At 49.8% G+C, this 22,671-nt stretch overlaps 2 protein-coding genes across 2 annotated transcripts; both read right to left on the bottom strand.

Moving 5' to 3' along the window:
* Positions 1 to 465: 465 nt before the first annotated feature.
* On the bottom strand, positions 466 to 10,965 carry EMWEY_00000240 (hypothetical protein, conserved; the record flags this gene model as incomplete). The annotated part of the gene is made up of 32 exons (XM_013477138.1): positions 466 to 914; positions 1,161 to 1,285; positions 1,445 to 1,518; positions 1,679 to 2,140; positions 2,334 to 2,450; positions 2,607 to 2,645; positions 2,738 to 2,777; positions 2,890 to 3,008; positions 3,127 to 3,201; positions 3,305 to 3,504; positions 3,609 to 3,756; positions 3,878 to 3,989; positions 4,077 to 4,423; positions 4,661 to 4,831; positions 5,061 to 5,108; positions 5,241 to 5,412; positions 5,553 to 5,794; positions 5,919 to 5,981; positions 6,149 to 6,388; positions 6,602 to 6,728; positions 6,867 to 7,051; positions 7,140 to 7,271; positions 7,431 to 7,610; positions 7,764 to 7,868; positions 7,982 to 8,041; positions 8,149 to 8,295; positions 8,528 to 8,650; positions 9,213 to 9,264; positions 9,358 to 9,744; positions 9,990 to 10,179; positions 10,380 to 10,737; positions 10,867 to 10,965. The coding sequence occupies 32 exons, from the start codon at positions 10,963 to 10,965 to the stop codon at positions 466 to 468; spliced, it is 5,388 nt and encodes a 1,795-aa protein (XP_013332592.1).
* Positions 10,966 to 16,006: 5,041 nt separating this feature from the next.
* EMWEY_00000230 (hypothetical protein) lies at positions 16,007 to 21,338 on the bottom strand (the record flags this gene model as incomplete). Its single annotated transcript, XM_013477137.1, has 18 exons — positions 16,007 to 16,111; positions 16,430 to 16,704; positions 16,896 to 16,994; positions 17,204 to 17,324; positions 17,442 to 17,589; positions 17,707 to 17,747; positions 17,842 to 17,976; positions 18,163 to 18,275; positions 18,370 to 18,579; positions 18,704 to 18,826; positions 18,926 to 19,099; positions 19,254 to 19,529; positions 19,654 to 19,854; positions 20,049 to 20,346; positions 20,450 to 20,544; positions 20,642 to 20,750; positions 20,851 to 21,056; positions 21,287 to 21,338. The coding sequence occupies 18 exons, from the start codon at positions 21,336 to 21,338 to the stop codon at positions 16,007 to 16,009; spliced, it is 2,781 nt and encodes a 926-aa protein (XP_013332591.1).
* Positions 21,339 to 22,671: the final 1,333 nt, after the last annotated feature.

The raw sequence follows: 22,671 nt of genomic DNA, 5'->3' as shown, positions 1-22,671 counted from the left end.
CTGCAGCGATTACATATATCTCCTCAGAAGTGTTCCAGCACTTACGGCTTATTGTCTAGGGTTTATAATGACCAGAAAAGTGCACTGAAGAAGAAAGTGGAAGGAAACCGTCAGACACACCAAAATGCTCGAGTTCCTGGTGAATGCTCTCGCCAACCACAACACTCGCATGTGGCTCTTTGGCACATCTATACATCTTCTGCTTGGTGAAATAAAACACATTTAAGAGGTTCAGTTGGTCAGTTGGCTCGAGTTTTAGAAATGCAGGAGAATGAGGAGACAGACAATGCATGTCTCGTCATCCGACAGCTTTTGGACACCGTCTCCTTCGTTGGAAAAACGAGGAGACATACGGTTGCTGTCATTTACTAGAATTAGGAGACAGGCATTGCATGCCAGCCCATTAAAATAATGTGGAGACAGGGACTGTCTTTGATCCCCATCAGGGTAATAAGATGGGCAGCGTCAGTCACTGTCGGCTTCACTTGAGCTGCTGCTGCTGCTGCTGTCTTCGCTGCTGCTTTCTGAGCTACTCGAGCTGCTGCTGCTGCTTGATGAGTCATCGCTGCTAGAAGGCACTGCGGGTTCTTCAGAACTAGAGTCCGACGAAGGCTGTTCCAACTCACTGCTCGATTCGCTGTCTTCTGAATCTGAGCTGTCATCGGTGCTGCTGCTGCTGTCTGAGCTGCTGCTGTCCGTGCTGTCTCCTTCGTTGCCTGCACTAGACGACCTTCTGCCGGAGGCTTTGGTGTCTCCTTTAGCAGCAGCTGCTGCCTTCTCCTTGGCTGCTGCATGTATCACGGTGATCAACTCACTCAGCTGCTGGAAGCCACCTATCAACTTACGCATGTAAGAGGATTCGCTCTGGAGCATCCTTTCGGTGTGCAGCACACTAGTTGCGAAGGGTCCCGCAACTGTACACAGAAAGTTACAGAAAGTGTTAGGATACGCATTATCTCTATCAGCCGATGGTAAGACAGACCTAGCATGCCTGTGCAGATGAGGAAAAACTGCCTCTCTCGCTTTGCTTCTTATGTAGAGATACTGTTAGTAACCCTGTTCCACTAGGGTGTCCACAATAGAAGGTGGTGGACGTGACAACGCCTTATTGCTTCCTCCATGCGTGAAGGCTTTTGTCATGCAAGCACACAGACACTTACAATTAATTTGCTCGTCCTCTAGGTCCCAAGAATCGAAGGTTCCAGCGTTCTGCTCCTCCTCAAGGATTTCCCGCCATATAGGTGCCCAATGGCGTTCCTCCTCTAGCCGACGTGCAAGTTCCATCCTGAAAAAGAAGGCGCAGCTTAAGGTGCGTTAGCCAGTGGATCGTAAACTAAAGGAGAATGGGAAGGTGCCCGACCGACAAGGAAACAGGCGATGACCCTTGTGGAGACATCCTTAAGGGCTCAGCTAGGGCGCTGTCTCGCTGATATCTTGAGCTCACCTCCTCTTCAGCTCTTGCTCATTCAAAGTCTCAACGAAGTTCCGCTGCGTCCTCACTGCCGCCCGGGCAGCACTCTGCAGAGACAGCAGCCGCATACGTACGCCTGGTGTGGTGAGAGCCGGGAGAGTTGGAGACGAACACTGAAGTCGTCGGCTTGATCACGAACGAATGCAGTGTCGGCCTGCACTTCGTTGAGTTGCCTTCAGCCTAGTATAGTTTAAGCGGGAATCTTACTAGCCCCAACTCGCGTCTTCTTATTTCGTTCTGGTTCACAAGGAATCTCTGTTTCTCAGCAAGCCGCTTCTGATAGAGCCGTTCCGATCTTTCAACGTTGCGCAGGAGTACGCGCTGTCTTGCTTGTTTGTGCTGCCTGGCTGCTTCTTCAGCCAGTGCCTCTTCAAGCAACTTCCTGTGTTCCTCATACTGGCTCATGAGGTGTCCTAGTCCGCTCGCTTCTCCTGCTCGCCTGCGTTGTTCCTGTTCTTGACGCAGGGCTTCTCGCTTTTCTTCCATCATTTTGCGGTGCTTCAACTTGTCCAGTACCTTGTCATAGGCATTGCGTTTTTCTTCCATTTCTTTGAGCAATTTTTCCTGCTCTTCCATCATGCGTTTTTCTATGCCTTCAACTTCCTCCGCCGCCGCAGCTTCAGCTTCTTGGTGCAGCCGTGCATACTGTTCTTCCTCGGACATTTGTGGCTGAAATGCCCACAAAATTCAAGAATGAATTTTTTGTGAATTTCAGCTGTCTCCTATGTCTTCTAATAAGTGACAGAAGCAGTATATCTCTTCGTACAGAAATAGGTGTGACGAACGGAAAGTTAAAACATCGATGGCGGGGTAGAGCGAACAACCTGCGTGTGCATGCGGAAAGTGCCTCAAACAAACGGACCAATGCAGTTTCCTGTGCCAATTTCGCTCGGCGTTCCATCCGTTTCATGGTGGTCTCTGCTTCGCCAGTTTGTCTCTGCTGCAGATCTTGCATCTGGAGGGTTATCCGGTCGTCCAACTGCAAAAACCATTACCCATTCCCAGCGTTTGTTGCTGCACAGTTTACGTGTAAGAATGCAAAAGCACCTGGCAAGGAAGTAATTTCAGATGCAGGTATTCATTTTCATAATTCAACGACGTAGCCTAAAGGTGCAAACAGGTGAAAGTGCCATACCGCCCGTGTCTGCACGAACAAGTATTCTTGCAACTCGGCCTGAAACCATACACCCAATAGAAAGACTTGTTTGGATGGAGCCAAAACAGCACGGAAAGATTTAGTGTGTTCTCTGGCTTTCTCACACTTACCTTGTAGAGCTCTTGCAGATCATCAGGCCGTCCTTCGCATCTGGAAATACTCAGCCAAACATAGAAGGACTTCACTTAGCATATACGTCTGCTACAGAGTCACGGCTATTCTGGGCTTGTGAGGGAGGATTACTGGCTTCAAATTCACATACATTCTGCCTCCCTTCTCGTTCCAAAATTTTTCTGTGAGTGCACTTATCTCTTCTGCCTTTCTCATGGAAAGCTCTTGAAGCAGCGACAAAGACTCCCTTTCGTGCTTTCGTGCAAGCAGCTGCAGTAGCATCCAAAGCCAGATTGATGATTTCTCCCCTCTACCATATCTTTATTGCACACAGCCAGGACGCTTCAGCGCTGCTGGGAAAATGCATAACACGCGGCAGTTCACTTACCTCTGCCACCGCAGCAGGGTTGTTGCCCTCACTGACTAAGCGTTGCAGTTCTTCGCATTCTGCTGCCTCTTCCTTCTGTAGCAAAACATGAGCACCGCGGAAAACTGTTGCGAGATTGTAAACATGAGGGGAGATAATGACAAAACCCACTCCTTTTAACCCTGGCAAGCATTCTCACTTGCTTCGCCTCAGCTGCGATCTTTTCCTCAAGCTCCGCCTTGGCTTGTTCAATAGCTCGTTGCTTCTGCTCTTCTGCTTCACGTCGTTTTTGTTGCAACCGTTGCTGGCGCTCTAGCAGCCGCTTCTGAGCACGCTCCTCTTGTTCCTGCAGTTCAGCTGCCACTGCTGACTCCATCTGCTTTAGCGCTTTTTCATGTTCTGTAGCGCAAGGATATATCCAAGCAAAGCAAGAAAAGAGCCACAGGTATTTAATACCTGAAGGATATTGAGAGCTCCCATTTTTGCGTGCACAGGTTAACTACCTTTCAATAGCTCTTCCCTTGTGTCTTCAGGAGCTGCTGCCAGTTTCGCCTGGTGCTCTTCGTTTAACTTTTGCTTCGCTAGCTCGTGAGCCTTTTGCCGTTCAGCTATTTCCTGTTCCCGATTGACTCTATCTTTTTCTTCTGCTTCCTGGAATGTGCACAAGCAGGGGAGCCTTCCCACATCCCGAGATGAAGGCTTGCCTTTAATTCTTTGCGCTATAGTCTGCGATCGTTCTAGCACTATACAACGAACATGTACAGTGACGCACTTCCTGTTCCTTCTGAATTTCCTCAAGGGCCTCGTTCAGTTTTTGCTGGGCTTCTTCCATGATCTCCAAAATTGCTGCAGATGAATCTGCTGCATTCACTGTGGCAGAGCCCCTGAAGAGATTTCGCATTAGAATGTATAAATGCAGTAATGATGATCTTGCACAGAAGCCCCGCAAGCTCAACGATTGGATAGCTAACCTGCTGAATTCGTCTATATCCTCAGACGTCCCGGAGAGCCCCTGAATTGTTTCGCTTTGGATTGCGGCTAAAGCGGACCTAGGGCCGCCCTCTATGATGTTGCGCTGTGCAATGCAGTAGTCCAGGTGCCTCTTCCGCCGACGACGAAGCTGCTGGCGCAGTTCCTCGACTGTATCATCTCGCCGTTCATCCGGCACAATGAAATGGGGCCCCGATGAGTCGGTGCGAGAAGCTACCCCAGACGAAAGAAGGGCGCAAATGCGCCAGACAATCCGCTGCACCTCATCAGTCCCCAATGCCCGGCGTTTGTTTAGCATGTCGTCGTCTCCTTCCTCCTCAGCTTGCTCCTGCAGGTTATGCATGCGTGACAGCCACAAAATGTAAACATGATTCAGCTCTTAAATGCACAAAAGTCTCGATGGAACTCCCGATATGTCAGGCACATGCTGCTGCCGGGGGTTCTATCCATCTCTGTGGGCGGGTCGATGGCTACGTAGCTGTTTAATAGTCAAGAACTGGGTGATAATCTATTCACACTGACCTCCAGCAATTTCCATGCTTTACAAAGGATGGGCATGTCTCACCATGGTCTTTGCAAGAGCTGCCTGACTTTGGCGGTTTTGCTGTGATTTCCGAAGTTCACTCTGCGCGTTTTCGCTTTCAACCTGGAAAGCCAAGTCGGCGTATCGGCTATAAGTTTCTTTTTCCCGGCTAATTACCGGCTCCAATTCTGCTTCTGCAATTCTCCACTCTTGCTGAGGGGTCACAGCACAGCATAGCATATGCCTGTTGGGTCCCCCCAGAAAAGAAAGGCGCAACAATTGTGGCGACTAAGATACGGTGTCAAGCAACACAGTACGCCCGTGCTACTCTGCCTGCTGATCAATCTACTATCACCACGCAGATCATGCAAGACACTTTCGTAGCACCAACTAGGTAGGTTTAGCCTGCGCAGGCAACATCGAAAGTGACGCTCTTGCTTACCTGCAGCCTGTCGTCTGTATCCGGGTCAGTGATACCCTTGCTCCTTGCCTGCAATAAAAATGCGCTGATTCCACTGCATATGTATATTTCATATTCTGGAACTCAGGAATACCCATGTGTGGCGTATTGCACGTGATTGGTGGAGTATATCTGAACAGAAATAACGCGGTATTGCGGTACCTCGTTCGCTCGAGACAGAAAGGTATCGTTAATTTTGCTGAGCAGCTTTTGTTTGAATGCAGAGAGAGCTTGGATTGTTTGCAGTTCTTTCATTCCCCTCTGATTTTGTTGTTTGAGTTTAAATACAGCATTCTCGTACTCTTCCCGTACTGCTTCCTCTTTTGCGATAGCCCTGTCCCACACAGCACGCCAGAAGCAGCCGGCGTGTATGTCGATATCCATGGATCGTTTGACCTGTCTACGGGTGTCTACGTGACTTTAAAGTATACTTGGGCGTTTTGTCCAACGTTTGTTGGGTAGTTGCGATCGTACTCTTCAAGCCTATTGCTGGCTGCCTCAAGTTGAGCTGTCTGATCCTCGAGGAATTCGTCGATTCGCTTTCGTTCTCTCTGCTCCAGGTCCCACAGTTCTTCCGTTGCTGCCTGCCTCTGGTTTCGCACGCTTGCGATCAACTGATCCCTGTACTTTGCTAGTGCTTCACCCTGTTGCCGTTTTAGGCCTTCCATAAGAGTTGCCGGTGCGCTGAGATCTTGTGTGTTCTCCTTGATCAAAACCTGATATGGCAAGCACATTTGGCGCGTATGCTGTATAAAAGTACTGCTGATAAATGCACGACTGTATGCCCACGTAAACGCCTGTACTCGATTTAAAGGAGGAAAACAACGGTAAGTTTCTCACAGCCATATCCACCCCGAACTTGGCGACATTTTGGAAGAGAGTCGCCTCATACGTCGTAGCCGCCTAAGCCACGCAGAGTCACAACATTCGCAGGATGTGGTTCGATACTAGCTGGAGCTATTGTTTCGACATGAACAATGCTGCACTAATTCGTGAACGCAAGTGTTTGTAAGTGTGATCTTAGTTGAATCGGCACTACCTCAGCTGTTGGGCATCAAGTGGCGTCTAACCCTCAGCTGCTCTTTTAGTATGCTCAGCGCTCTGCGCAACAGCGCCACTGCAGACTGTGCCTGTACGGGAACTTGTTGAACTTCCGTTTCTTGCCGTTTTTGTAGCATCAAAAGCTTGCGCGACTTGAATGCCGACTGCCTTTTGTGAACTGAATTCGTCCTTGCAGCAATAGTACGGTTAAGGGTTGCGACTGCCGACTCGAGCTCGGCATCCCGGAGACGGTTAATTTCATTTGAAGCCTGTTTGTAGCGCATATGCAGCTCAGTAATACAACATTCAGGTAGTATCCAATTGGCGTGTCTAGTATTTTACGTAGGGGCTTCCTCAATATTGCCCCTTAAGGTGGTCTGATTTGCAAACCAGTGCGCCGGCACTCTTCACGCAATGCGTGTTGTTGCTACAGCAGCGTCCGCGTGCCTAGGCTATCTAGCATGCTCATGTCACATGCCCACCTCGTTCACAGCGTCATCAATGTGCTTCTGTCTGGTTTTGAGGTTTGCTTCCGAAATGCTTGCAGTTAGTGTAATCTGCAGCTCTTCCAAGATGTCGGAGCATCGGAGAGAGTGCATCCTGTCGTACCTGAAGGGAAATCCAAATTGATGTTTTACCCAGTGGTCTATGCACAAACCGTAGATGGTGGAAGAAACCAACAGTGGTACATGTCTGTCATTGTTTTGCAAGATTTGCTCCGGTTTAACTGATGGGCGTCACCCGTACCGGCTGCGTATTCGCTCCAAAATCTGGTTCTTTGTAGTTTGCATGGATGCCTTGAGGAGTCTTGATTCGGTGGCAAACGCACAATTAAGAGTTTTGTTTTGTGCATCAAGCACTCCCTGCAGCCTCACGACATTCATTTTCGCATGTTTCCGTGGTTGTCTTGGTTGATTTGAAATGTTTGTCCTCTTCGAGTATCGAAGGCATACACCCTTGAGGCTCACACAGATTGATTCAGATGGCAATTGACCTACACGAACATGCGGCCTAACTTACATCGTACACATCTCTCAGCTCCGCTTGCAAATTGCCAGTCCAAGAGTCAAGTTGTGACTGTGCCTGCGCCTCCGCAGAAGAAATGGCTTTCTCAGCTTCGCTAGCAGCTTCTTGTATTCTTGAGCGTCCCTCCTGTGGTCACCAGTTCGAAAAACGCACACGCTTATTACGAGAATATCTGCAAAATTCATGAAAGCCAGTTGCTGGGGTATAAAAGCCATGATTTTGCTGAACATGGTAGATTGCGCACTCTCCTATTCCTGGGCAGAAGCGGTGGGGCTCAAACCTTACCTTCAGAGCCGTCATGACAGCAGCCTTCAGCTCGCTAACTGCTTCGCCTGGATCAGCTTTAGTTATTTCCACCGCTTGCTTCCCCTCGAAGGCAGCCTTATTTACCGCTTGGGTGGAAGACATAATTTCTTGTTCAATGGCAGCTGTGTATACAGTCAGCTTCCACGCAGCTTCCGCGAGCTATTCCGAGAGAGATGCGAGCGCACCGTGCAGCATATCACCCACGAAGAGGAGCCTGCTGTGCGAGCTCAGTACTCTCTTGAATTCATTGCTAGGGGGCAACGTTCTGCGATTATCTGAGTGCGACAATATGGCGTTGAGCCGCTAACCTACCACGCGATATATTTCAAGGGTCTTTCGTTCCTGTGCGTCGTCTTCGGTCCTTGTCAAGTTCATTCTTGCCTCTCGTAAATCTAACGAAGCACTTCCAGTTATGAGCTGTGCGCATATACAGAAGCAGAGACAAATCCAATGGCAGCTGTCTCCTAGTCTCAACACAGCACCCTACTGAGCAGAGTGTCAGTACTTATGGTGAATACATCTGTACTGACTTGTTCTTCAATATCTGCAGAAAGCATATTCTTGAAGGCAAGGTTGGTCTCTCCTTGTGCCTGAACACGAAGGCATTAGAAAACCGGGAATCAGCACTATGTGAACAGTAAATGGTGTCTTACAGTCAATAGTTCATGCAACCGAAGCGGGTGATACAAGGCATTACTTCTTCAAGCAGGCTTTTCATCTTGGCCTTGTAAATCTCTATTATAGAAGGCATGTCGTCATCGGCATCAGCCCGTGCGTTTCTAAACTCTTCCAGGAGTTCTTCGATTTGTGCTTCCACAGAAAGCTTGATTGATGAAATTTGAGTCTGACCTTTTTCACCAACAGCTGGAAGAATGATACTGGAGACCAACGAGTCGTGACGTGACCACATGCTACTTGCTCGGCTCAGTAGCAGGAGCTGCTCACCCTTTCCTTTGAGAGCCTCTTCCTACTCAAAGGCAGCAGAGTCCGCATCAAACCCTTACGGGGCGTCAAACAGAAAGCAATAATTATCTTCGCGAAATCTCATTTGCCTCACATACGAGGACACAACAAACCTCCTGGTGTTCTTTCTCTTCCCGCGCCATCCTGTTGACAAGGTCCCGTCTTCTGAGGCGGAGCAGGCTAAGCAGAGTAGAAAGAATTTCTTCTCGTTCTTCATCGGGTTCTTTCATCCATACCTGTTAGTAAACAGCAGCAGAAATTGCAACATGGAACTTTGTTTCAGGAGGTATAACTACTGGCTGGTCCCACCACAATTGTAGTACAGCACATGCGACGAGCACCAAATGTCTACACGGTTTGCGCTTTTTAAACTGGATGGCTTTTCCAGGGCATTCATTGGATAAGCACCACAGTCAGCATTGCCAGGTTGATGTGCCTGTCTTTTCTACAGGTGCCACAGAGATAGTTGTGCAAGATCCATCTACAGTGTAAACCACTCCTGTCGATAGTGCTTAACCGTCTGGCTTTCCACCGCATTTGCTAGTGACTTGCCTCTGAGGCTGCAGCATCCTGTAGCTTCACGGAAAGAGCCTGTTTCAATTCTTTTGTCTGTTCAAGAAGCTGAGATAAACCTTGGCTCCGTTCAGCCAGTATTTGCCCACATTGCTTTTCGGCTTCTTGCTGGATTTGCTTTGCTAAATTGAGAACTGCAATAAAGATCCGAGGGTCTTGCGTTTCCAACTTTTTTGCCAAAGCTCGTCTTGCACGCAAAACTCCAGGATCCTCTTCCATTGGCACCGGGGTTTGGTTTGGGAGGATGAGGTCTTCCACCTCCTTAATTGCTGTTTTCCTGTGCAAATGGCAGCGCCGTGGCAGGTTCTGTGATGAAGTATTGTATGTAAACTGCCGCCTTACATTCTTTTAAAGTAAGCGCTCAACATACGTGTTTGTCTGCTGAGGGTCGGGCTGGTTGTATTTCGATTTCGGGTCTGCTTCCAGCTTTTCGAGCCTCTGATGCTTGATAGTCCAAGCGGCAAAAAAGAAAAGCACTGCCATCAAAAGGATCCCCAAAACAACTGAAATAAATAGCAACCAGCCGGAGGTCTGTATGGTAGTGGGAAGACGTGCAGCAATGGCGGCGAGTGTCTCAGCAGTTCGCAGTTGAGGTAGCAGTGCATCCTCCCTGCATAGTCTCTTGGGTTCCATGACACGCAGGACCATAATTTTGTTTTGGTCACTGTTGAGGCCAAACACGTAGACCCCAGGCTCTTTGAAGGTAAATATAAAAAGAATTCTCTGTTCTCCTCCTTTCATGTCGGTATCCAGTTCCCTGTGGAGCGCATTGTCAACTCAGAATCGTTGTGTAAACAGAATTTGCCGCTATATTGGTAAGTTCAAACTCTCGCCGACAGAAAAACAAAATGGTCCCCTACCCACCTAAAGGCTCCATAATCAAATTGTTTGTTTGTATTTAACAAATTGTTTCGAAGGTACACCGGATATATTGGATTCGGGCTCGGGCGGATGTGCCAGGCTACAGTAGAGCCAAGTGGAAGGCATTGGACTGGATCGGACACGCCAAAGTAGCCGAAGTCCACAGACAACGCCAGTCGACGTGCAGGTGTCGTTTCGTTATTTTCCGTATCTCCTGTTCCTTCATCTTCACCGGTGCTGGGCAACTCCGGCAAGATACCGTACTTTTGTAGCCGTTCAGTTACTTCATCAACGAAACTTTGTGGGACACCCACAAGACCTGTCATCTTGGCTGAAGCATGTTAGCACACACAATCGCGTTGCTGAAGATGGAAATAAGAACAAAACGCTCACAGCAGGGGCAAGAAGCGACTAATACTAAGATATTTCGTGGCAAGCAGACGCTATATTGTTTTGTATCCCCTTCCTAAATGTATAATCAATGGAGAAATGTGATGGAGACGCTTTTTGACACTGAAATGCTGTGCCAACCTAGCGTTGTATCAAACATCCGGACAGTGCAGCCTTCTTCGTCCTCGCACTCATAAGAGCCCGTGGCAAGCCCAGTCTGCGTAGTGAGATCTTGGAGTGCAAATGCTTTGTCTCCCAACGTTGTTTCTGGGTCCTCTATGAGCAACTTAAAGCCCTTGAGAATCATTTGGGGGCGTGCAGCCCTACACGTTTCGTCGCAGACTTCATCCAAGGATTTTTCTCCGATACAGGAGCAGAGACCCGAAATTGTGCTGAATGTACCACCTGCAGGCCCACATTGGTTATCGCAAATCTCCCTCGGAGATGTGCAGGCGCCTGTAGAGTCCCGCACCGCATCGTCCGTACATTCGTCGTAAAGCTGAACAGGGAAAGACGCAGAGTATCACCCGGATATTAGTTGCAACGCATGAATACTGGAGGTGCGGGGAACAGCATAGCGGCGTGCGCATAGTAGTTTGGTGTGCTGTGCTAATTATTGCTGGCTTACAGTTTGTTGACAAGGTTCCACGCCATCCTGGTCACTGAGATCTTCCTTTCCCTCAAGGTAGTGGAATCCCGAAAGGCAAACGCAGGACCTGTCTGCCATTTGGAAGGATCGATTTGCCCCCTTGCACGAACAAGATGTAGCGCTAGAATTCGATGTTCCCGTGGCTCCGCATAGGATGCAGCCTGTTTGACCTTCCAAGGAATTATATGTCCCGGACTGCGCCAACGCATGTATGTACATACGGTATAGCACCCTTAAATGGCTGCTCAAATGGCTGCTGTGTTGAAACACCGTGAATCCTACGTTTATTCTTGAAACCATTTGAAAACAGCCTTCCTACTGGGCATGGATAGCAAGACTCAGCACTTGATGAAGCAGCTTGAATTCCATAAGTCCCTGCAGGACACGGTGTCTCGCTAGTTGACCCCGTAGGGCAGTACGTGCCGGGAGCACATCGAAAACCTTTGTCCCTTTCAATATTGGTTGGCTTGCTGCGCGCATGTTCATGCAAGACATGGCAGCTGGCGAGAAGTCCTGCTTCCTATGTACTGCTGCAGCACCGAAGGCGCACCCGGAAAGCACTTGTTGGAACTTTGTAGGTAGCATCTTTGCAACAGAAATTCTTTATTCCAATGCACCTGCTTATTACGAACGACTAACCGGGAGTTGCATCCTTCCAAGCAAACGTATCCGGGGGTACATGGCTGACACGTCGTCATACCAGGCTCACTAGAATATGTGCCCTTCAAGATATCGGAAACGCAAACACAATGAAATCTCGTTGACGTATTTGCCTATTTTAGGGGAAACTCGTGAGTGTCTGGTCCTTACACCTAGTGCACGGCGATGCGGGTTTTGTACGCCGACGTGCTAAGGGCGATACCGCTGGGCATATAGTACAGCCAGCTTCCAAAGAAGTAGTATCGGATCGATCCTCGGCTCCCATGTAACCAGCTGGGCATGGAATTGGGGTTGATTGGTCAAGAGGGCAATAGGAACCGGGTGGACACTGCAAGGGAATTCCTGATCCTATTGGACACAGAGCTCCAGCTGGGCACGGTTGTGGTTCGCCGCTTCCCGACGGGCACCAAGTTCCTTGTAAACATTTGCGTGGTATTGCTGTTCCTAAAGGGCACGAGTGCCCCATGGGGCATGTAAGCCCGGGCTTGGATAACCCTTCCATTGGGCAATAGTTCCCAGCTGAACATGCAGGCATCCAAGATACATTGAGGAGACAACACTAAAGCATTCGAGAAATATGAGTAAATAGTCATTTTCAAAGAGACCCCCGATTTATGCGTGGGTTGTTGCTTCCATGAATTGCGGGAGAGGAAGACAGCTCTCAGCAAAGATATCCGGCGTGAACCAATGAAACTGTCCTAGTGGGCGACCAGCTAAACAAAAACATAGCAGACATCCCCCGGCAGACGACTGCTTTTGGCATAGGGCAGCGCGCATGTAGTACGTTAGGCTCACCTGGACAGGGCTTACAGCCAGCTTCACTTGTCAAACCGTTCTCGTCTGAATACGTTCCAGGTGGGCAGGGGATTGCGGTCTGGCTGCCCTCGAGGCAGTAGTGCCCCGCAGGGCACTGGTTTTCTTTTGTTACTTCACCATTGCCTTCACCAGGACACAGGTATCCCGGTAGGCATATGAGGCATGATGCTGTGCTGCTGCCTTCTGTGTGCGGATTGTAAGTGCCACCCATACAGGGGCGTGGCTCCGATGAGCCCAGAGGACAAAAATGGCCTGCCGGGCAAGGCTCCGGGACAAGAGAAAGAGGAGGGCAATAGAATCTGAACAACGGCAAAACGTCGGATAATTTGATCTCTTATTGGATATCTATACACACCAGATTATCAGTCTGCTCGTTCACTGAGACAAACACTCTGAAGCAGTCAGCAGTGGAAACCATGTGGCAACATCGTAAAGGAAATTCCAACCCAGAGGCCTCACTTTATTTGCAACAGTTCACTCTTACTGGAACTGCGTGATCGAAACTCACCCTTTAGGGCAAAGAGAACAATCACCTTCCCACCTGCCTAGGGTAGCCTGCCTGACACTTCCCGTTGGACAAGGTTTTGGTTCATTGGTACCTGCCGGGCAGAAATGTCCTGGAGGACAAGGGATGCCTCCATATCCTGTTTCTTTCACGTCTTCCCAGTTGTCCAATGTTAAGAGCGTAATACCTCCGGAAGAAGCAGCACTTGGCGGTACAAAAGGTTCGTTAGGTGTCTGCTCCATCCACGGGTTAGGGACCCAATTGCCCAGACCACAGAAGAACCTGCCAAGAAAGGTACGCATGCACAACAGTACACCTACGCTGTTGTTTTCTATTCCTTGCTTTTCACGTTAGTCACAGAACTCCTCTGTAGCTGTCGTGGAACCATCTACAGTGGTCCCTAGTGCATACCCTGCAAGGCAGTTCCCAGCTTCGACAGCCCCCCTACAATATTTTCCTTTCGGACATGGGATGCATGTATCAGCGGGATCAGCGTCTGGATTGGGGACAGACCCTCGCGGGCAGAGTCCAGGCTCTGCGCTTCCTTCAGGGCATACCTGCATCTCGCGTTTACAATAGCAGCCGGCTGTGCTGTCACATATACGAAGCACGCACGTTCCGGTACTCCCTTGGAAAGGTAGAATAGTTCTTGAGAAGAACCACGATTTAGTGTCTCATCACCAGTTACACGTTTAATTGGTGGCTGCCGTGCTGCACGTTACTGACCTTTTGGGGGGGACATTGTTTTGGGTCCGCGCCAGGCGTGTTGCAGTAGAATCCTTCTGGACAGGGTTGGCAGGAACTTTGCCCCGTCGTGCTCGTGTATGTCCCCGGTGCACATGCTGTTGGATGGGTTGCCCCCTCTTCGCAGTAAAATCCTTTGGGACAAATATCCCCTTTAGTCCCGTCTGTGGGTTTTCTCGTTGCAGAACCTTTCTGGCATACGTATCCGGGGGCGCAGTCTCCCGTTGGGGCTTTATTACCCTCGCCAGAACAATACTTGCCCGCTGGGCATTCAACGCACGACGTGCCTCCGGCTCTCCCCTAAAGAGACACTCTGAAATGACGAAATGATTAGGATGAGCCTGATACACGAGTGTAATATGTTACCTAAACGTGAAACGAAACGTACCTGATAGTGCCCTTCAGGGCACGGCGTTGGTTCTGTGGCTCCTTTTACACAGAAATGACCTGGAGGGCATAGTCCATTCACCTCGTTTTCAAAACTGTACACGTAATCGGTAATTCTTGGATGCGTAGCTCCGGAAACACACATAGTTCCTGCCTCGCACTTCTCGGTGGCAGATGTTGCCCTGTAATTCGGGCAGTAGAATCCTCGAGGACACAGCTTGCACGATGCTTGGCCTTCTTGGTCTTGAAACGTCCCTGGTTTGCAAGGCTGTGGGACAATAGTTTGTCCCCCGCAAAAGTGCCCTGCCGGGCAATTGCTTCCGTCTTGCTTGTTTCCTGGATTTGAGCAATATTTGCCGGGGCTGCACGGAGTGCATGCAGCTTGACCCTCAGTGCTGAATGTCCCAGATGGGCATTGCTGAGAAATGCAAAGAAGAAAAGAAAGTTGGGCTAATGTTGCACTGCACAAATGTGCCTTAACCGGGCTGAAATTACAGCTAATAAGTCAAAGCTTTCCTCTAATTTAAACAGGAGCTGTCCTCCAGTTCAAGCGGGGGCTAAAAAAGAGTACAATGACATGGAGAAGGAAGATGAAAAATTGAACGGAGCAGTTTGTCAGCAGTTGTATTGATGTTGCTGAGCTGGCTAGTAAGTGTCGATGGCTGCGCAACAAAATTTCAGTGTGTATGCGTTTGCTTGCCTTCTCCGCGAATGAGCCTTCAGGACAGTAGTGGCCTGCTGGACAAATGTAGCCCTTTTGTTTGTCATTTGGTGTTGCAGTATTGGACCCCTCCAAGCAAACGTAGCCCGCCGCACAGGGAACCTGCACACCCTCGCTGATGCACGCGAATCCAGCGGAGCATTTAAAGCAGCCGGAATCAGACGCAACTCCTGTTTGGGAGAAGGTTCCTCTGCGCGCACCGCACACTATGGAAACATTTTATAGCACCAACCTATGGTCCTAGAGACGTCACTGGAGGTTCTTCACAAAGGACAAGAAACAAGCAATTCTTTATCCCTATGGTCAGTGTCATCAAGGGTGGGTAAACGCTAACGGCTAAGCGGACGTATAAGCAATGGCCGAACTACTCTGCGCAGTCCTCGAAGGACTTTGCTATGGCCAAGAGCCGTCATGCAAGGGTGGGCCTACACTGGGCATGCAGTAGGAGCCGACGCGCCCTCGGTGCAGTAGTGGTTGGAAGGGCAGATGTCGCCGATATCAAGTGTTTCACCTGTCTCAGGATGAACCATGCCTGCCAAAGGTGTGGCGGTCCAAGAACCGCCTTTGCAGTAGTAGCCCTGGCACCCAGAAAAGCGCCTTGCAGATTAAAAGTGTTACTTTCTTTACAACAAGGCTTTTAAATTTAGTGCTGCAAAGTATTGCGTAAGCAAATGTTTGAACACTAACTAAGGCGCAGTGGCAGCACTTACGGCTGAGCAATTCCCGGACACCTTTGTTGCCCCTCTTTCTGCACAAAACTTGCCCTTATCACAGGGCACGCATGAGTTTGTGTTCGCCGACCCACTCTGCTGGGAGATCCAGCCAATCTTGCAGTATTCCGATGTGCCTCTAGTCGACCCCTCAGGGCATGCGAAACCTTGGAGGCATCTTTTGGGATCCTTCATGCCGAATTCGTCGCAGTAAAAGCCAGCTGGGCATACTTTACAGCTTCGGGCACCCTCTTCCGGCTGATACATTCCTGGTGGGCACTTCTTTTGTGCTACAGGTCCTTGAAGTACAACAGCAACAGCGCAACAGGTCGAGGCTTGTGAAGCGACCTCGATAGAAGCCAATATTCTGTTTTGACTGGAGATATCGTGACGCATGTGCGCGGGGAACCACTCGGAATCACAGGCGTATGGTCTAATGCCAATTCATTTTGTCGGACTGTCGTGCGCTTCGTTTATGGGATTCCCTACCCCTAGTCGCGTTGGTAGTTAGTGTTGCATAAACCATGATGGATTGAGCACCAGGAACAAAGCGAAATATTACAGATTTAACGCCCGTCAATTCCCCGCCGTTATAATCCATGATGCGGTGTACTGATCTGTTGCCATAGGAGAGACGGCGCCTCCTAGCTCTAGTGTAGGGAGCAGACCAAATGGATCCGTCTAATCCAGAAAAAGGCCCCCACAGAGTAGAGCATCCACGTTCATGGTTTAAGTCTACTCCAATCAAGGTCTGCATTGCACAATTACGGTTGTTCATGACGGACAAATTAGGGTTGTGCGGCCTGCATCTGTCCGTCAGAAGATTCTACGCTCGTACTCAGGAGTCGATTCAAACTCCAATGCAAGAATACTCGTTGCTCCAAATTTGCAGTTAGGGAGGCGGTTGGAAGGAGATATAAGGACTGCTGTATCTGGAAGCGTTGAATCCTTTACAAAAATATTCTACTGGCGGGGTGTACAGGGAGGGCATCGTCCTACCGCAGGGTATTGGTCCCCTTCGAGCTGTACGAGAATGCCGAGCAAATCCGTCGGCTTCTCCAGGTCTACCACGAATATCTCCTCTTTGTCCTGATTAGCTACAGCACGATGTGGGCACATGCCCACCCCACTGCAGCACGCAGTACCCGGGCGGCGTGTGAACCATCCCGAGGAGGGGGTTGCACGGCTTCCCGTTAGGTTCGAGCCAGGAAGGGCTTCATGCTGCAACGGCAGTTCCCTAGTGTTAGGACGCCTTGCTCTGGCACCTATTCTCCCTGTAAAGGCAGGCATACAAAGTGAGAGGGCGCAGGAACCCTAATGATGGCTCTTGGGTTTGTCGGGCTGGCGTTGCTTGGGTAGTGGTCTGCCGCACCTGAAGGCGAAGAGCAGTAATGGCCGAAAGTACACTTGTGTTCAGTAGGGGACGTCGACCCTTGAGGACAGTAATAGCCTTCAGTACACGGACCTTCCGGTTCAATAAGCCCAGCGGTGCTGCAGTACATCCCAAAAGGGCACTTTATGCACTCGGCTTCTGAAGCGGCCCCAGTGTATGGTAAATATGTTCCTGCAAAATCAGCCGGCACAACTGCAATCTACGATATGTCTGTTCCTGCAAACTCATCACGCAGGTCTTCATGCGTACAACCCGATCATACGTTCAGCTGCAGTGCCTGATGGGAGACTGCTCTGTGAAGCCTTCACATCGTGTCCCTAGGACGCATTGACGATGAGATCGGAGAAGGACCGTGGTTCGGTAGGCGCGCATACTCTTACCCTTGGGGCACGGGATATCTGACAAAGCTGGCCGCGAATAAAGATCCCCTTCGAGGTCGATTCGCCGTATTCGGTGAGTATAGCTGTCAGCCAGGAGCACCCCTGTTCGCTTCTTATTTGCCTGCCACATGGACGTCGATGACCGAATCAAAAGCTGAAGGAGTCACTTTTCACATCTGCAGGCACCTCACCCTTGGCAAGCAATATGTTTCTAGTGGGCCTGAAAAGGTAGTCTTACACCGTAGAAACTACTAATTCCATAAAATGCTTCCTCTAATCCAGCCGTGGCAATGCTAGTCTCTGCATCGTCGACAACTGGGGACCGCCAAGCGGAAAAATCCTTCAGTGTCGATATAGTATTTGCGGTTAGGTCTATCTTTCTCAGACTGCGAAAGAAGGACACGCTTCCAAAACACAAGACTATGAAGCTCCTGTGCCAATCTGCACGCTCGATACGGGAAACAGGTACTGCGGACACCTTGGTATCTGTCGGGATTACTTACGCTCGTGCAACGACGTCAGCAACGACAAGTAATATGTCGCTCTGCAAAGCGCCCAAGACACATCTTTTCGAGGTATGTGAAGTTCTATAGCAGCATGCCAAAGTGTGTGATCTCCAGAGCAGGCATTTCGGGTACCTCCTGTTCAGCTATAGCTGCTGAGACGGGCTTCTCAAAGAAGACTCCCAAAGGGCTTTGGCCGCTACTGGGTGCGTTGTCACCGGCTCCAGGAAGTACTTTGACAGCATTCGTGCCCAACGTCACCTCTAACACCTGCAAGCGGGCATTGCGACAATATGTGGTAGCATTAATTCCTGCTCGCTGCCGTAAGTATAGTCTCCCGCCTGCCATAAATCAACGAAAGCTTGGCGCCAGAGCCAGCATCCCGTTTCTCTGCCTTCATGGCTAATCATATTGTGCCGTCGACCCTGATAGGGCTTAGCGGCTCAGATTATTTACCCGCCTATTTCCAGAATCCACAACGTAGAGAATGCCATTGTGGAGGGCCACCCCAGAAGGCAAATTGATCTGGAATGAAGTAGGAGCGGTAGGTGCCGCCGGATCACTTTTCCCTACAAACAGCAACTGTATGGCCACATGACAAACATTAGAACACCTACATTCAGGAACTTATTTATTAAAAACTGGCGATGCCAGGGAACAGACCTGCGGTGCCAGTTCCAATGATTGTCTCGATTGATTGACTTGCAGCGAGCTCGTGCTTCAGAACACGATGGCTCCCACTGTCAGCAATATAGATGCTGGTGCAATCAGCATCGATATCTAGGCCCAATGGCTTTGAAAGTTTAGCACTAAGTTCGCTCAGCAATGCGGAGGAGCGCAACCCCACATCATGCTCAACAATGGCGTTTCTGCCTGTAGGAAAGCAGTTGTTCACATACTTCCCCTTTTACAGAATGTTGCTGTTCCTGATGGTGAAAGGGGCTGTATTGCTTTTTCAGGCAGAACTCATAAGTGGGATTCGCGAAGAGAGACGAACCTGGATAGGAAATGTACAGCTTCTTAGTGCGTTGGCAGAATGCAAGACCGACAGGGCTGGTACTTTGGATCCAGCTGAGCGCTCCACCGACAGATGCTCCGGAGACTAAAGTTTCCACAGTGCCTGTAACAGCGAATGAAAGGTACTTTGTTTTAGCAAGTTGAAACGTGTTGTGTTAGAGCACTGGCTTACACAAAAGGTCCTCTGCCAAACTCCACATACCTATGTCTCCGTGAACTACCTTCACAGCGTAGTTGCTGTAGTCTGTAACGTAAACATCCCCTGTAGTTGGGTCCATTATAGCGTTTGCAGGCAGCTTCAGCAGAGTCTCTGGGCCGGAAAGCCCATCTCCTGAACTGCCGGCAAAGCCTGTCCCCGCAATCAGCGGGGAGTCAGCTGCGAAAGAGCACTCGAAATTTCGCAGCACCAGGTATGTCGCTGGTTAACCAATACAACTATTTGCGCCTGTACACAGGTATACTAATATGCGCCGAATATTTCTGAAGGACAGCCGGGGATCAACCACAGTGCAACGTAATTTTTGGCTCACGGCGAGGGCAGTAGTGCCCTTTGAGGCAAGGCCTTCCCTGCATATTTTCATCGCAGGAGGAGCCGTTTTGCTCCCCTGTCGGCCTGGGACTAGTTGACCTAGAAGTGCAGACGAATCCACCACTGCAGGGGCCTGAAGGCTCCCCGAGCTTGGGCGTGTTACAGAAATGATTCGGTGGACAATCCTGAGGAGTGCTTGACCCAGGAGGACACATTTCTCCATGCTTGCAAATGGTCGTAGGCTCCTTCCATTTGGTGCCGGCAGGGCAGTAATATCCTATCAATACCCACACGAGAGCACGGTTGCATGGAACACGATATAGCTGGCTTGAGAAGCCTGGGTAGCGTGTGCGAAGCCCTTCAATGATGTTGGGAGGAGCTTCATCATTCGGACAACATACCAGCCTTGCACTGTCCACTAGCGGCAGTTCTTGCTGGTTCATCGCAATAAAAACCTTTCGGGCACGATGTACAACTACCAGGTTGATCTGAAAAGGTCCCAGGAGGACAAGGGAATGACGTGTTGACGGATGTCCCCTCGGGGCATGTAAACCCCACTTGGCATGTTTGCCCTGCCGTACTGCCTTCACTACAAATCTCCCCTGAAAATGGTCACCAGGACAAAACGGAGCAGATCGTGTACTTCAAAGGTCCGTATGACATTTTCTAGGATAGTACGGGCGGCCACCAAACTCCAACACACAATCTGATTACAGCTGAGCTCAATATACTGCCAGCGGCAATTATGGGACTCGTTGAACACGTATGCTCACATGAGAGCATACGGGCGGCTTACCGGCACTGCAGCTAATGCATGATGCTTTCCCTGTTTCGGGCTGTTTTGTTCCACGGGGACACGGAACAGGCGCTGCGCTACCTTCAGGGCACATGTGGCCGGCATCACATTCTGTGGCACGGCTCAGGCTCTCCGTGCCTGCTGGGCAGTACTTCCCTGCGACGAGAAATGTCACACGTGACGGCAGCGCCAGTTTGAAGGAAAACAAAATGAATTTTAAAATAGATGGCAGCACCCTTTCCGACACACGCTTGTTGCATAGGTGTGAATGCGTCACATATTTTGTCATGAAAAAAGCCTGCCAAAGGGTTCAACCTATACACGCATGTTGCTGTTAAGCTGTTCTGCGTCTGTACCAGGAATCAGTCATAAATGATTTTAAGACTGGAAACGAGGTTTACCTGCTGGACAGGCACCAGATGGAGATGCAATGCCTCCCTGGTCGCAATAATGTCCAGCTGGACATGGAGAGCACTCCGCTTCCTCCGTGCCACCCCTGGGAAAACAGCATCGGCCAAAGGAATATTAGTTAGATGACTGATCTGGAGCAGACTGTCATTTGGAGGCGAGTTGCACGGTGTGAGGGTACGTACAAGCCGCCCAGCACTTTTCCCGCACTACAGGGTGTGGCAGTAGCTCCATTTCCTGGGCAGTAATGCCCTGGTTGGCACAGTGCCGAGACATCATGAGGGCTTGAAGAGCCTGAAGCAAGCGAAAGGTAGTCGTTTGCATGTTGGATTGCACTCGCACTTTGCAGGCTTCACCCCCATACGGGGGCGTCTGGCATCGCCTAATCACTGACCCGCTGGGCAGTTGTATCCTGCTGTGCACTGTCCAGAGACATTTGTGAGGCCATGATGTGCGCAGTACGACCCTTCTGGGCATTGCACCGGCGTCGTCGCTCCCCTTGGACAATAGGTTCCTGGTTTGCACGTCCCTCCGAAAGTGCATACCTTCGGGTGAAAGAAGCTGAACTTTTCCTCATCAACCCTGCTAAAGCTCCCGCATCTGCACAAAAGCGGTTTCCAAAGCACAACGAGGGAAAATGGCTTTTCTTTGCTGTGTTGACGAACAAGTACGAAGACAGCATGCGGGTGCACTTTGCATGTAGAAATAAAGCTTCAGGAATATGAATGAAAAAATAGCATATATACACATTAGATGGCGGTTTTAGGGAGTTACTGGGTGCTTCGATGACTAGAGTTTCGTCAGATGACCTGAACACCCTTTCGGCTTACCTGAGGAGAAACGTCTTTTGTGGTGTTTCAACAATCCCCTGGCATTCATCATTCTCTAAGCATTTGGCTGTGGCGTCAGAAAAAGTGAGTATGGGAGATTCTTGTCCTTTGCACTGCGTCTTCTGCACACCAGCAACGGCCGCCAGTATCCTACACCCTGTAGATTAACAGGACAGAAATGCAGAAGCCATCACTTCATTAGTCTGTTTAGAGCTTGGCAGAGGTGCGTATACTCTATGGAAGCACTGCACTAAGAAGCTGGTTACATCACCTGGAACTGGTACAGCGGACATCGCACCACCGGTGCTGTAATGTCCACCATCAATCTCTCCAGTTTCCACAGTAGCCGCTGGACCCACACAGTAGTAGCCTGCCGTGCAAGGCTTGCAACCGTCTAGTGAAGTGGCGCCGGCTGTCTTGTTAATTGTCCCTATCAACACACCCGACGAACTCGAAGACGCTCCCTCAAGCCAGCTATTGTTCCGTAGCTTCCAGGTGTACCATATCCCACTCTTCGAGCTGGAAAAATGACTGCTGCAAATTATGTAAAGCTAAAACCCTACGCTATAAATTTTACACTCCAGCGCAAAACTAAACCACCAGAAAGTTTGTTTATTGGCGTTGGACGACATTTTTCAGCCTGTGCTTAGTTGAAGCATGTTGGAGTCCCTCTCAGCCAACCTACCCTGCGGACAAGGATTTTCATGCGAAAATGCAGTGCCTGGTGGACAAAAGTATCCAGGAGGGCACTGTTCATTTGTCGTAGGTTCTTTGTCGGTAGATGCGCAGTAGTAGCCGGCCGGGCACTCTGTACATTTATCCTGACCTTTTGAGGCTGCGAATGTACCCTGCGTAACATACTCAAAACGTGTATCTCCACAGGTGGATCACTAGAGCAATTCTGGAGTTCTTACAAAGCTACTCCTGCCTGGTTGTGTGTCTTTACCGGTTTGCAAGGAGTTGGTGATGACGATCCCTCTGGGCATTCATAACCTGCTTCGCATTGGACTTTAGTGCCGCCTAATCCACGCAAAACGCTGTGCGCATGATACATGCGTCCTTCATTCTTGAGTAGGAAATCCCATTCGGCAACGGGGACTACAGAACTGCATGGGAAGAGTTGCATTGTGTCACTGGTTTTGTTCATATCTCTGTACCTGAACAGTAGTAGCCGCTTGGACAGAGACTACCCGGTGACGAAAGCCCAGTTCCAGAACAAACCCTGCAATATTTCACAAGACAGATCAGTGGAATAATGATACGTGAGCACAAGCAATGTGGACTTCGTGCAACATGCTGGTCCGTTAGGTCGCTGCAGTCAAAGAATACAAGTATAACGGTTCCCACTTTCCAGGGTCGCAAGGTATGCAGGCGTTTGGACTTAT

The sequence above is a fragment of the Eimeria maxima genome, genomic scaffold (genome assembly GCF_000499605.1).
Source record: "Eimeria maxima Weybridge genomic scaffold, Emw_scaff1, whole genome shotgun sequence".
Lineage (NCBI taxonomy): Eukaryota > Apicomplexa > Conoidasida > Eucoccidiorida > Eimeriidae > Eimeria > Eimeria maxima.
This window is presented reverse-complemented; position numbering and strand designations above follow the sequence as displayed.